At 38.2% G+C, this 14,571-nt stretch overlaps 1 protein-coding gene across 3 annotated transcripts in view; it reads left to right on the top strand.

The window, feature by feature from the left end:
• The first annotated feature begins 1,257 nt into the window (after nucleotides 1-1,257).
• The window catches only part of TMEM209 (transmembrane protein 209), a 35,685-nt gene continuing 22,371 nt past the window's right edge, over nucleotides 1,258-14,571 (top strand). For 2 of the 3 annotated variants that reach the window (XR_006965188.1, XM_047096441.1), the window contains exons 1-7: nucleotides 1,258-1,318; nucleotides 2,459-2,595; nucleotides 2,757-2,815; nucleotides 4,018-4,149; nucleotides 4,661-4,902; nucleotides 9,271-9,472; nucleotides 14,117-14,292. Coding sequence is in view for 2 of the 3 variants with exons in the window: in XM_047096441.1 (XP_046952397.1) it covers nucleotides 1,316-1,318; nucleotides 2,459-2,595; nucleotides 2,757-2,815; nucleotides 4,018-4,149; nucleotides 4,661-4,902; nucleotides 9,271-9,472; nucleotides 14,117-14,292 (951 nt within the window). In the remaining variant the exon portion in view is untranslated. The other variant, XM_047096442.1, reaches the window with a different exon arrangement.

Genomic DNA, 14,571 nt, shown 5'->3' with positions numbered 1-14,571 from the left:
AAATGACATCAAATGTATACAATTTCCTAGGAGAGAGACATGGGATGGGGAGGAACCTAGTATTCTAATTTTGACTGTACATTGAACTCTTTCACTACGAACAATTTTTGAGTTAGTTCGTCTCAATCTAAAACTAGAGCAAAACGCTACTGCTGCTAAGGCAGTCCAAAAATTATTAAAATCGCAGTTAAAAAAAATCTGTTAGATCTTTTAAGAGCATAGCATACCTGCAGATTCCATTGCATATTAATGATAGGCAGTAAATAAATAATAATTATCTATTAAGGAAACAATTTTCTTCTATTTGACTTTAGATGCATTTTAGGAAACTTTTTGGTCATTGAGACGTACATGACGTAACAATCCACTAGCTTCTTGTGAAAAGGTGTGATGTTTTCATTAGGGTAACATTTCTCCACATCCCCAACGGCGGGTCCCAGCGCCCTGCTCTTCCTGGCTGTTGGCCCTGTGCTTTAGGCCGGCGTCGCCTCTTCCAGGAAGCTCTCCTTCCGGGAGCCCATCCGTGGCACGCCTCTGGGTTCACCTGCCCCCACGTCTCCTGCCCACCTAGGCCACCAGCTGGCTGAGCTCTTCCAGACACTAACCAGGGAGCTCCACTTTCGCATCCCGGCGCGGCTCAGTGGCACAAAGTAGGCGTTTGGATTCGTTCAATGAAACCAAACTGAACTTCCCGATGAACCTCTTTTCCCCCTCAGGATCAGTTCCGAAGAATATGCAAGAAAAGGAACGATTGCATTTTTTTAAACCTCAAAACCACTGGCAACTTTGACACGTTTGGGGTTTTCTTCTCACTGCTGCAACCTCATCACAGGGATATTTAAGAATTTACGCTGGGTCAGAACGCTTTTTTTTGTGAGAAATGCTTCGCTGAGGCTGATGGGTGTCTGGACACATTACCACATTCTTTACCCTACAATTGGCTACCCTGCTTAATAAAATCTGCTTTAAAAAGTGAGTCCATAAATGCTCTAAGGAAGCTAAAGTTATATTAGTATATAGAAATTCAGCTTGTTACAGTTATTTCTTTTTACTGCGGGTTCAGAGCTTGGTCTGAATTTTTGCTGCCCAACTTTCTCCCCGCAGCTGAGCGGGAGCCACAAACCCTAAAGCTGTTTCCCTGGTAACGTTCCTAGCTGTAGGGCTCCCAGCCGCCCTCCCCAACCTCCTCTTCTCGCGAGAAGGTCCGTTCTTCCGGTAACTGTCGTTCGGCAAACTGGTTGACTACGCCTTAGTGCTTGGCTTCGCGCATGTGCAGTAGAGAGTGGCGCGAGCCAGCAGCTTCCGGCCGAAGAACATGGTGGGTTTTCGGGGTCATTTTTGTGCTTAGTGGACGCGGAGTCCACGCGTGCTGTGGGGTTTCCACGACTGCGGATCTGCAGAGGGTTCAGCCAAAGGGGGGTGTGGCCAGGCGTCCCTCCACCTATAGCGGAAAGGCAGAAAGAAACGATAGGGGTTGCTGAAGTTTGTGCTGGGAGACCCAGGGAGGGAAGCTCTCGGGACTGGGAAGTTTTGACTCGCGGACTGGGTGGCGGGAAGAGCGCTGCTCTGTACTTTCTGGGCAACGACTCCAGATATGGAAGTCTTAATGTTTTTCTGCCGGAGATGAGGCCTAGCGAAACAAAGGAAATATAAATCCCACGTGGACCCAAACTGCACACTCCCCAGTCGCTCTCATCCCCTTCACAACAGGAGCGTTCACCCTTATAAAACTTCAATCCTCACACTTTATCGGCGGCAACACAAAATTGGGATCTTTGGCGCCCAGCGGTCCGAGTGCAGAGTTGTTTACGATCTTCTGCGTGAAGATGTAAGAGGAGAGCCTTAAAATTTTTTTTAATATTTATATTTATTTTTGAGACAGAGCATGAGCGGGGGAGGGGCAGAGAGAGAGAGAGGGAGACACAGAATCCGAAGTAGGCTCCAGGCACTGAGCTATCAGCACAGAACCCGACTTGGGGCTCGAACCTACAAACCATGAGCTCATGACCTGACCTGAAGTCGGAGGCTCAACCGTCTGAGCCACCCAGGCACCCCAAGAGGAGAGTCTTTAATGGCTTGTAGCTAATATGGAATATTTTCTCTCAAAGCTTGGTATTTTGAGGGGCTAGTCTTTGTGACATTCCAAAACAATACGGAATAATTGCACATAAAATCCCCACCCTTTTAAATTACAAAATAAGACATTTTTATTCATTGGAAGTGTTCTCTGAAGTGATGAGCAAGTTCTCTATTGATTACAATATAGTGCCTATAAAGTTATAATTTAGGGCTCCCTTTTCATACAATAATAATGAAATAAAAATTTTTGGAAAGACATTAAAGATAAGGGAAAATATGTGCAGTTTTTAGTTACAATTATAAAGGACACAAGTTGGATTTCTTAAATGGGGAAGTGATTTCTCTTCGTTAATTCCTGTGCTTTTTTGTTTTTGGATAGATGCAAGGGGAGGCAAATCCTAGTGCTTCCCTTATTGACAGAACCATCAAGATGAGAAAAGAAACAGAAGCTAAGAAAGTGGTTTTAGCCTGGGGACTCCTAAATGTATCTGTGGCTGGAATGATATATACTGAAATGTAAGTTCATTAATCAAAAAAAGTGAAACTTAAAGAGGACAGTGGTTGGTTCCACAGGTTTTTGTGTTTTTTTGATTTTAGGTGTTTTCTGTTGTTTGGTTTTTGTGTTTGTTTGTTTGTTTGTTTTTTAAGATTTTGAAAAGCCTTCTTAATTTTTTCAGGACTGGAAAGTTGATTAGTTCATATTATAATGTGACATACTGGCCCCTTTGGTATATTGGTAAGTAATTAATTTTTACTGTGATTTAGGTTTGCTACCAATGAAAAACTGCATTCATGCTTAATTCAGCTTAGTATTCATTCCTTCACTCCATAAATGTTCAAGTGTGTAGTGTGTTCCAAAAACTGGGAATATAGCAGGCAGGGAACAAGATCCTTGCCCTCATGGAAGGAACATTCTAGTAGAGGAATGTAGAGGAGACAAATTAAACAGTACAGTTCCAGGTAATCATTAGAGTCCTCTGATGAAAAATAACTTCTGGTGGTGGTGATTCGCATTTATTTTCTCTGAAATGCCTTCCCTAAATCCCTACCATGTCTCCTTTCAAGAACAATCAGATTTCTATTCCATTAATGCCTTCCTCAGGTTCCTCGTTCTGTCCTCCTCTCTACTTCTCTCTGCTCTTCAGTATAAAGAGGGTATAAAGAGTCTTTATGGCCATTAAAGTGAATTCTGTAGTCTAATACACATGTTAATGTGGAGTCCATGGTGTGGCAAGTGAATAAGCAAGAGTTTTGGGAGCACCTGGGTGGCCCAGTTGATTAAGCGTCCGACTTTGGCTCAGGTGATGATCTCACAGCTTGTGGGTTCGAACCCCACGTTGGGCTCTGCTGACAGCTCAGAGCCTGGAGCCTGCTTCGGAGTCTGTGTCTCCCTCTCTCTCACTGCCCCTTCCTTCCCTGCTCGTGCTCTATCTCTCTGTGTCTCTCAAAAAATAAATAAACATTAAAAAAATTAATAGGCAAGAGTTTTGGGATCTGCATACTGGAGTGTATAATCATGACTTCGGTAACTAGCTGTGTGCTCTTGCAAAAGTCACTTGACTCCTCTAGTCAACTGAAGGTGAAAATGTTTATTGTACAAGGTTGTGAGGGTTAGTGATTTTTTTTTTAAGATTTTTTTATTTTTAAGCAATCTCTACACCCAACGTGGGGCTCCAACTCAACCCTGAGATCAAGTCGCATGCTCCACCAACTGAGCCAGCCAGGTGCCTGATAATATTTTGAAATTTACTAGTAAATGCCATAGACATTATACATAATAGACATTCATTAAATGGTAACTGTTATGAGGACTAAGAAGATAGTTTTCAGTTGTGTTGTTAAATTGCTAAAGTATGAAGGGTTTTGTTTTCCACTCACCTTTTTAAATGTTATCCCTTCCATCCTCCCCCTTAAAAAAAATAAATTGTTCTCTTCCAGAGCTTGCCCTTGCGTCCCTCTTCAGCCTAAACGCCTTATTTGATTTTTGGAGGTATTTCAAATATACTGTGGCACCAACAAGTCTGGTTGTTAGCCCTGGACAGCAAACACTTTTAGGGTTGAAAACAGCTGGTAAGTGTTTTATATCTTTTGCAAAGGTGGGGGAAAGGTTGGCAATAAATCTTTCTCAATTTAATTTACCCTTTTTATAGACTCAGCTGGAAGGGACTTCTAAAGCCATCTGGTTCAACTATATTAAACAAGTCTATAATAAATTGTCTTAAGGCCAATGATTATCATTCCTATTTGTATAAACTGAATGGAAATACTATTCAACAACCTCATGAAAGTTTGTTCCATTGTTTAATTACAGTTAAAATTAAATGACTAACCCTTATGGATTGAAGCTAATCTCTTACTTTAAACGTATGGAAATGGTAAACCACTACTTTGTGTCCTTAGGTAATAATATGTAATTTAACAACCAAGTTATTCTGTTACTTTTTCTCTTTTCCTGAAGAAAAAGATTCATTTCATTAAGTCTGTTTTTATAGAAATTTTACTTATACATGCATTCACATATTATTTATTTATTCATTCATTCACTCATTCATTCATTCATTCTTTCCTTCCTTCCTTCCAGTTGTACAGACTACTCCTCCACACGATCTGGCAGCAACCCAAATCCCTCCCTCGCCACCTTCTCCTTCAATTCAGGGTCAGAGTGTGTTGAGCTATAGCCCATCTCGTTCACCCAGTACCAGCCCCAAGTTCACCACCAGCTGTATAACCGGATACAGCCCTCAGCTGCAAGGTCTGTCATCAGGTGGCAGCAGTTCCTATAGCCCTGGAGTGACTTACTCTCCCATCAGTGGTTATAATAAGGTAATGAATCTTTTTTCCTGGCCAGTCACATTATTTTAGAATTGGGAGCTACCTTGAAAATCACCAAATGAATCAAAACTCCTCATTTTCTCACTGACAGGACTGAGAAACAGTGGGTAATTGACTTGCCCAAATTGCCCATTTAAGAGCCAAGAACAGAACCCAGATCCTGATACCTATTCAGACGTTATGTATACCACACCCTAAAATGAAAGAAAAAAATCAGCTTTTGCAAAGATAATAGACTGAGAGTCACCCTCTAGGATCTTTCTGCAGGGTCTTTCAAACAAGTTGAGACTATGATAATTTTTTACTTTAGTTTTTTAAATCTATGTTTGCCCTCTTTCTTTGCTTGTTTATATGAAACTTTTATATATCCTTACAGAATCTTAATGCTTTTCATCATGTGGAGTATCTCCTAAGCTAAAAACTGGGATTGTTGTGTAGTTTGACTCTTCATGATGGACACCACCCTTCATGGGATGACTAGAAACCTCCATTCCAACTTCCACAAAGTGGGTTTGATAGAAGCAAAATTGACAAATTTGAAATTGTGACTCCTGCCTGAAGTGTAAGAATATAAAAGGAGTGTTAAAGGGGGCATGGTCACGTTTTCAGATGCTCTCACTAGTTAGAACTACATCCCTATAGCTGCTAGTTAAATGAGGAATGTTTGGAAGTGAAATCAACACACTGCCCTTACCCGTTACATAATATTTCTTTGTAATGAAATTGCATACCACTGGTTACCCAATAACAATTTTGGCAAATAATAACATTTAGAAAATTTTGTATAAGTTAAATTTTACCCATAGGCAGATATGACTTACAGTTTTTGTTTTCATGAGAAAAAAAATCACTCATAGTTTTACCAACCAAACATAATTTCTGTTTAATGGCTACTTAATACTCATCTAGTGGAAACACCATAGTTTACTCTTGAATATGTAAGTTATTTTTATTTCTTAAAAACGATTAATCTGTACTAAATAGCTCTGTATAAACTTGGTAACATTAATTATCTTTTTTTCTCCTAGACTGTAACCTTCTTGAGTACAGGATTGTGTGTTTTTATTCATGTTTGTTTTCTTAGCATAGTATATGAAATATCGATGCTATATATACATATTTGTTGAACCAAGTTAATACCATGGAAAAGTTAATGAAATGGAATAGTAATTTTTCTAGGGAAAAAATGCTGAGATTGACTAACAGGTAGAAAACCTAAATAAATAAGGAAGAAGAAATTTGAACTTTAATCAAATATATCTGCAGAATATATTAGGGTTCCGAAGTTTTGTCATTGAGTTCTTTTAAGTTTTCAAGAAACTTTTCAACTTTTGATTATGGAAATGTTGAAACATAGACAAAAACGAAGGGACTAGTACAGTGCATTTCTAGAGTCAGAAAACTGGATTGAAATCCTGGGACAATCTTGAGTGAATTACCTAATCTCTCATATCTGAAATTAGTATGGTAGTAATATTTACTTATTATTGAGAGGATAAAATAAAATAATGTACATTATGCATAAGATGTGCCCCTCAGCAAAAATAAACCAATTAGTGAATAGCGCAGATATCATCATGGCATATAGAAGGATCTTAGAGAAGGGGGCATCTGGGTGGCTCAGTCGGTTCAGTGGCCAACTCTTGATTTCAGCTTGAGTCGTGATCCCAGGGTTGTGGGATTGGGTCGGGCTCCGTGCTGAGCATGAAGCCTGCTTGGGATTGTCTCTTTCCCTCTGCCCCTCTCCCTGTTTGTGCTCTCTCTTTCTCAAATAAAACTTTTTTTTTTTTTAATAAAAAAAATAAATAAGAGAAAGCAGGGCGCCTGGGTAGCTCAGTCAGTTAAGCATCAAATCTTGATTTCGGTTCAGGTCACGATCTCAGGGTCGTGAGATTGAGCCCTGTGTTGGGCTCTGTGCTGACCATGGAGCCTGCTTAAGATTCTCTTCCTCACTCTCCCTCTGCCTCTCTCCCTTGCTCACACACTCACTCTCTCTTTCACTCTCAAAAAAAAGAAAGAAATCAATGTGGAAGAGGAGTAACATTTTTCTTTTCTTTTCAACTTTATTTCTTTTGCCACTATACTGGAGTAAATAGTTAATAAACTAGGTAATACCAGTGACCAGTAGTTGTATTTTTTTTAAGTTTTATTTATTTAGGTAGTCTCTACACCATACTTGGGGCTCGAACTCACCACCCTGAGATCAAGAGTTGGATGCTCTTCTGACTGAGGCAGCCACGTGCCTCCATATTTTTAAAGTATTTAACTTCATAAGGAAACACAAGTTAAATGTAAATTTTTTAAAATTCTTCTATATCCAATAAACATTTTAAAATAGTGAAATGGACATATACCAAAATAGGTCCGCCTATCAACTTTTTTCTGAATAGTACTTAGCACAACATTTTCATGTAATAGAATCGGAATATGTATTAAATGTTCATATGCTTTGATCAGATCATTTCCGTTCTAAGAATCTCCTGAAGGACATTTCTCAGAAATTAAGAAAAGATTTATGTAGGGGCACCTGGCTGGCCAATCGGTAGGGCATGTGGCTCTTGATCTCAGGGTCATGAGCTCAAGCCTCACGTTGGGTGTGGAACTTACTAAAAAAAAAAAAAAAAGAAAAGAAAAGATTTATGTACAGAGATGTTAACATTATTTACAGTGGCCAAATCTTGTAGATAATTCAAATGTATTGAATGTAAAAATAAATAATGGTACGTATGTATAATGAAATATTGTATAGCTAGTAAGAATAATATTACAGAGGATTTTTATAGGAAAATCCTTGGTTACCTTTAAAAACACAATGAGGTTTAGGGACACCTAGGTGACTCGGTTAAGCGTCCGACTCTTGAATTGGGCTCAGGTTATGATTTTACACTTTGTGAGTTGAAGCTCCACATGGGGCTGGGATTCTCTCTCTGCCTCTCTGCCACTTGTGTGCACACACATATGTGCTGTCTCTCTCTCTCTCTCTCTCTCTCTCGTAGAAAAAAAGTTAAAAATGAGGTTTAAAAAACAATTGTTTTGTTTAAAAATGTAAAAACAAAAATATATTGATATAGCTATATGAACTTAAAGATTTGAAAATACATAAAATATGAAAAGGGATTATATTACCTCTAGGTTGTAGTTCTAAGTATGACTTATTTTCTTCAAACTTTCCATTTTTTAAGACGTGCACATAGTGCTTTTTTAAAAAAATAGACTTTATATTTTAGAACAGTTTTAGGTTTGGGCACCTGGGTGGCTCAGTCAGTTGAGCGACTGACTTTTGATTTCGGCTTGGGTCATGGACCCAAAGGTTGTGGGATCAAACTCTGCTTTGGGGCTCTGCCCTGATGTGGAACCTGCTTGGGATTCTCTGCCTCTCTCCCCACTGCGCTCGCTCGCTCACTCTCTCTCTCTCAAAAAACAAAACAAAACAGTTTCACAGCAAAACTGAGAGGAAGGTACAGAGACCTGTCCTATACCTTTTGCCCCCCCCACGGGCACAGCCTTCCCAATATCAAAATCCCCCACCAGAGTGGTACATCTGTTCCAGTTGATGAACCTGCATTGGTACATCATTATCACCCAGAGTCCACAGTTTACTTTAGGATTCATTCTTGGTTGTGTACATTCTGTGGGTTTAGATAAATATATAATTCTGTATACCCAGCACTATGGTACGGTATCATATAGGGTAATTTCATTGCCTTAAAAGTCCCTCATGCTCCACCTATTCATCCTGTCCCACTCCTGACCCCGATCCCTGGCAACTACTGATCCTTCTGCTTTTTCCGTAGTTTCGTCTTTTTCGGAATATCATATAATTGGAATCATACAGTGCAGCATTTTCAGATTGGCTTCTTTTAGTCAGTCATGTGCATTTAAGGTTCCTCCATGTCTTTTCATGGCTTGATAGCTCATTTCTTTTCAATGCCAAATAATATTCCATTATGCAGATGTACCACAGCTTATTTACCCGTCCACCTACTAAAGGATGTCTTGGTTGCTTCCAAGTTTTGGCAATTACGGAATAAAGCTGCCGTAAATACCTGTAGGCAGGTTTTTGTATAGACCTAAGTTTTCAACTCCTTTGGCTAAGTCCCAAGGAGCACAATTGCTAATCAGATGATAAGTGTAGTTTAGTTTTGCAAGAAACCTCCAAACTGTCTTCCAAGGTGGCTGTACCATCTTGCGTTCCCACCAGCAGTGAATGAGACTTCCTGTTGCTCCACATCCTTAGCAACTTCTGGTGTTGTCATTGTTCTGGATTTTGGCCATTCTAATGGGTGCGTTACTTTCTGAAAGTCAAAAACCAACACAAAAGTAAATTTCAATAAGAAAAAGTTCTTTTATTTTGTATAGTTGGCAAGCTATAGTCCTTCTCCTTCTTCTCCATACCCTACAACTGTTGGACCAGTGGAGGGCAGTGGGTTGAGATCTCGCTACCGTTCTTCACCCACCGTCTATAACTCGCCTACTGACAAAGAAGACTACATGACAGACCTACGAACTTTGGATACTTTTCTTAGAAGTGAAGAAGAGAAACAGCATAGAGTTAAGCTGGGTATGTATATTTTTATTCAGATCCAACCCTTATTTTTGGTGTTACTTTTATGTTATCCTTGCCCTATTGTTTTCTTTATTTTGATAACTACATAAATACTTCTTTTTTACTAATATGTGTAGCTTATTACACATAAGAAATACATTTTGTTCTTATATTTTATAGAGTTAGAATTTTAAGTGCGCCAAATTTAAGAAGTAAAAGTTGAACTGAGAATTCTTGAACCTTTTATCTACATTAAGATTGAAAGCTTTTTCTATATATAAGTTATACTTTCTATTCAAAAATTGAGGCTATAAAATGTTTTTGAAGCGGTGCAGAGCAAAGCTTATTGAAGTGATAGTTGTCTCTTTTTGGTCCTTGGGAAGATTGGCATGACGGAGGGATAAAGGAGGGAGAACATATTTACTCCAGAAGTGCTGCTGTTTTTCAGAACATTTTCGAACTTCTCTTTAGTTTACTTTGAGAAACAGTGTTAGCAAATCTTAATCCATTTGGGGTGGATTTGATTATAACAAAGTCAATTATTTGAAACCAAATTAGGTTATTGAGCCACGTAATGATTTTTCCCCCTCAGGAACTTTCACAGAAAGCACATTAGGTGCTAAAGCATGGCCACAATGAGGAAGTCCGTTATTGGACCATGGCTCTTTGTGTCACTTGAAATCTCTCCATTGATTTTTAATTTAATTTTGCCTGAAAGTGCCAGAAATGTCAAAGAAACAAATCAATATTATCTTGTTATTTGTCAATGCATGCTTTTTCTTCTTGTGAAATTTTGAACTATTTCAAGTTTTCTGAAAATTATATAGAGTATAATGCAAAGAACAACCTATGTCATTCCCTCTCTTTATCTTTGTCTTATTGAGATATTTTCTGGCTTCCATTTTTATTTCCTCTTTGATCCATAGGACTTACTTGAAAGTGTTATTATTGTTTAAAAGTAATATTAGTGATTGGTGTTGCTTTTAATTTCCAAACATTGAAATGAAGGCTTGATTATCTTTTATTTTTCCTCTTAAGTTAATTGTGCTACACTAGAGATTGTGACCTCTACCCTGTTAATTCTTTGGTATTTTTTAAGACTTGCATTTGGGCCTGTTGTGTGATCACTTTTTATAAATGGTTTTTGGTATGTTGAAAAGGATGGCATAGGCTCTACATACTTGGCTCCATATTTGCTCATTGAACCAAACTTCCTGAACGTGTTCTTAAATTCTTTATCTCATTAATCTTCATCCACTTGCTCTGTTAGTAAGAAAGTCGGTTAAAAGCTCCCACTGATTGTTTTACATTAAATGTGTCCTCGTAATTCTGTTAGATTTGCTAAATATATATGAAATTATGTTAAGTGCATATAAATTCATGATTGTTAATATTCTGGTCAGTTATTTCTCTTATCTTTATTTTTATCTTTTATCTTTATCTTTTTGCCTTGAAATCTGTTTTCTCTGATATTAACACAGCTGTACTGATTTTCTTTTGGTTAGTATTTGCCTGGTGTATCTGTGTCCATCCTTATACTTTGAAATCTCTGTGCCTGTAGGTTTTAGGTAATTCGGTATTTATATAAATTAAATAGTAAGTATTTTTGTGAGGAGCTACTTTGAGACTATATAAGTATCTTCTTCCTCATCAAATTTGACTTACTGGCTTTAACATCCTTTTACGTTTCTTTTCAAAATTATTACTGTGTTGTAGTGGCTATCTCATTCCATCATTCCTTCTATATTATTCCCTTTTACATTTTTAAACATGTTTTGTGATAAAATATGCATAAGGTTTACCATTTGAACCATTCTTAAGAGTATAATTCAGTGGTATTCACATTGTTGTGCAACCACCTTTTACATTCATTTGTTGGCATTCTGTTGCAAGATAAGAACTTTTTCTTCTCCCCAATTATGTCATTTATTTTAGTGGTTAGATTGTTTCAGGTTTGGGTAGTGGGATCCTCTGGTTTCTGTTTTTTGTTTGTTGTTTTGTTTTACTGTCTAGCACCACAAGATATTCCAGGCTTCTCTTGTACTTTCCTGGTTAACTAGCTCTGGAGTCAGTCCATTTCTCCAAGGGGACCATGATTGCTTTTAGTGGAGAATGATGTTGAGAAATTAATGTCTGGGCACTGGATATGTCATTGTTGATGGGGTATCATTACTCTAGGTCCTCTCAACAGACAGCCAGGAATATATATGTATATACACACACAAACACACCTATATGTGTTTCCATATCCATCCACCTATATATTAAAAATCATGAGTACATACTGATACCTCCAATTGCAGTCCAACTATGCAGGGTTTATTCTAGCCTCCTCCCTTTTCATATTTGTAACTCCTTTCTCCAATAGTAAGAAACCAGGCACTCACATTTACTCTTTCTCACACACTTTTTTTGCTGCCTGGCCACTTCATCCTTAACTATTTCGAATGCATCTCCCAAGAATGTGAACATTTTCCTTTCTGACTATAGCGTAATTACCATACTTGAGATACTAGTGTTATTCATATTCACATTTCTTCCAATTGACCCAATAATGGCCTTTGTAGCTTTTTTTTTTTCTTTTACTGGTGCAGGATCTGATCAAGGATCATTTTTCCATATTTAGCTGCCATGCTTCTTTTGTCCTTTTTAATCTAGAACATTTGCGCGTCTTTGTTTTTTTTTTTTATGACATTTACATTTGAAGAAGTCAGCCTAGTTGTTTTGCAAATTTGGATTTGATCATTTTTCATTATTGGATTAGATAAGAATCAGTTTAAATACGATTTTTTGGCAAGAATACAACTTAGGTGGCAGTGTGCTCCTTTCAGCATATCACATCAGGAGACTCATGATACCATTTTGTCCCTTTATTGGTGAGATTAAATTGGATCAGTTGGTCAAGATGATGGCAACCTTGGCCTTTCCCTTCTGTAATTAATAAATAATCTATAGTGCGATACTTTGAGACTTGTGAGTCCTGTTCCCCAACAGCCTTTTACCCGGTGGTTTTAGCATCTGAATGAGTTAATGCAATGGTGGTTGCAAAATGGAGACTTTCTAATATTTTCATTTCTTCTGCATTTAGTAGTTTGGCATTCTTCTTTTGTCCCCCTTACCCCACAGTTTGTGCTGCTGGTTGGTTCTTCCATTAGCAGTATCTAACCTGCTGTTTAACTCACTGAGTTTTTTCATTTGTTGTGGGTGGGTTCTTTTTTTTTTTTTTTTCTCCAGTTTTCAAGGTTTTACTTGGTTCTCTTTCAAATATGCATGATTTATTTTAGTGTATCTTGTTTTGTTCTTATGTTTTCAATTTTTTCCTATCTCAGTCACTTTAAACATGACTTTCTAAAAGTCTCTGTCCTGTAGTTCAGTTATCTAAAGTTCTCGAAGGTTAAATACTCACATTTTTGTCTTGTTGATTCCTTTGCTTGGAACCCTGTTTCCTCTTGTGATTTATGTATTTGTTTGTTTTTGGTAAGTTTATCTGCAGTACAGTTCTATCTGTTCTCTTCTATCCTGGGCAGGCTGGATACAAGCCTTGTCTCCTCCTAGCAGTTTTGTATTTGCCTCTGCCAAGTACCTAAGGAGTATTATGACCTTGAACTAACTTAGGTAATTTCTGGGCTAGGAGGTTCCTGGATTTCACAGGTAGTATAAATGGGTGTTCTAAACCCATATGTAAATGGATAATTTTTAAATCCCCATACAACTTAGATGAGTTTCCTTACTATTTCCTGGTGCCAGTGGACAGATTTTTTTCTTATCTACAAGAATGTGGCCATTTGAGGTTCTTGGCCCTATGCTGGCTACAGGGGATAGAGGTAGGAGAAAAGGGTCTGAGTCCAACCCTACCTCACCTTTGCCTCATTACCATTTCCCACTTGGGCAGTGAAATCCAAACTGATAGGTTTCCCAAAGCCTACAGAATTCTCCAGAGCAGCCACAGCATCAGCTCACAGGGATGCTGGGGAAAAATAATATTTCCTGCCCTCAAGGAACTCAAATTCTGTTTGGGTAAAAAGACAAACTATAGCCTTAAAGTGTAATAACTGCTCTGGTAGAATCCTCTGGAGGATTAAGTCCCCATATTAACTATTAACATTTCCTAAAAGTAAATTTATAAATTTAAAAGTGTAATCGGCAGTCTCTTTGAATGCAACGCAGGAATTATTACAGGCTATAAAGAGAATGCGGTGTAGTACAGGGAAGAGTGAGTGGAGCTGCTGGCCCACAGAGTAGTGTATTAATAGGAAGCTGTAGTCGTACCATTCAGAAAGAGCTACTAAAAATTCAGGCAAGGAACTTCCTTAGCCTATTTATTTCCTGAGGAAATTTGTCTTTTGTTTGTTTCTTGCTGAGTCATTTGAAAGTCTTAGAGAATGAAACAAGCCTAATTTTACAACAGAAATAAACAGATACTTTCAACCACTTGATTGATATTGCTCAGAAAATGTTCTTTTTAATTTTTAGCATAGGCAGTCTGTGTTCTCTAAAGAAGAGGTAATGTCAGGGAGGAGGGAAGAGAAGAGTCCCTTGGGGCTTTGTCTTCCTTGATTGCCATCGCCTAGGTGCCCAGATACCCAGTGTTCGTGTGCTAACTCTAAGTGTCACAGTTACTACAGCCCACACTGATGCTCTTTAAATTCATTATTGTAGGGAGTCCAGATTCTACCTCGCCTTCCACCAGTCCTACCTTCTGGAACTACAATCGTTCTATGGGAGATTATGCACAGACATTGAAGAAGTTTCAGTATCAGCTTGCCTGTAGGTCTCAGGCCCCATGTGCTAACAAAGATGAGGCTGATCTCAGTTCTAAACAAGCTGCAGAGGAGGTAAATGGAAAAGAAAAATGACTTAATATTTCTGATTGCAGATTGTTAGAAAGTCTCTTCTACTTCTGGAACATTTTTTGTCTGTAGTCTTCACTTTTCCTGGCCAGAAACATAAATCTGGCACACATTAAACACTGGAAAGACTCCTATGTAACTTCGTGTATCTAAAACTGAATTGTATTGTACGTTTTATTCTTCGTTGCATACAGTTGACATTAGTATCCTGCCTAAAACATTTTTCTGCACTCATTTATAAAAAGGTATCTCAAGTATCTATTT

The sequence above is a fragment of the Lynx rufus genome, unplaced genomic scaffold (assembly GCF_022079265.1).
Source record: "Lynx rufus isolate CCGP_SWC_20201006 ecotype Redwood Valley unplaced genomic scaffold, mLynRuf1.p SCAF_4, whole genome shotgun sequence".
Taxonomy (NCBI): domain Eukaryota; kingdom Metazoa; phylum Chordata; class Mammalia; order Carnivora; family Felidae; genus Lynx; species Lynx rufus.
The sequence above is the reverse complement of the archived record's forward strand: the minus strand, read 5'-3'. Positions and strand labels throughout refer to the sequence as shown.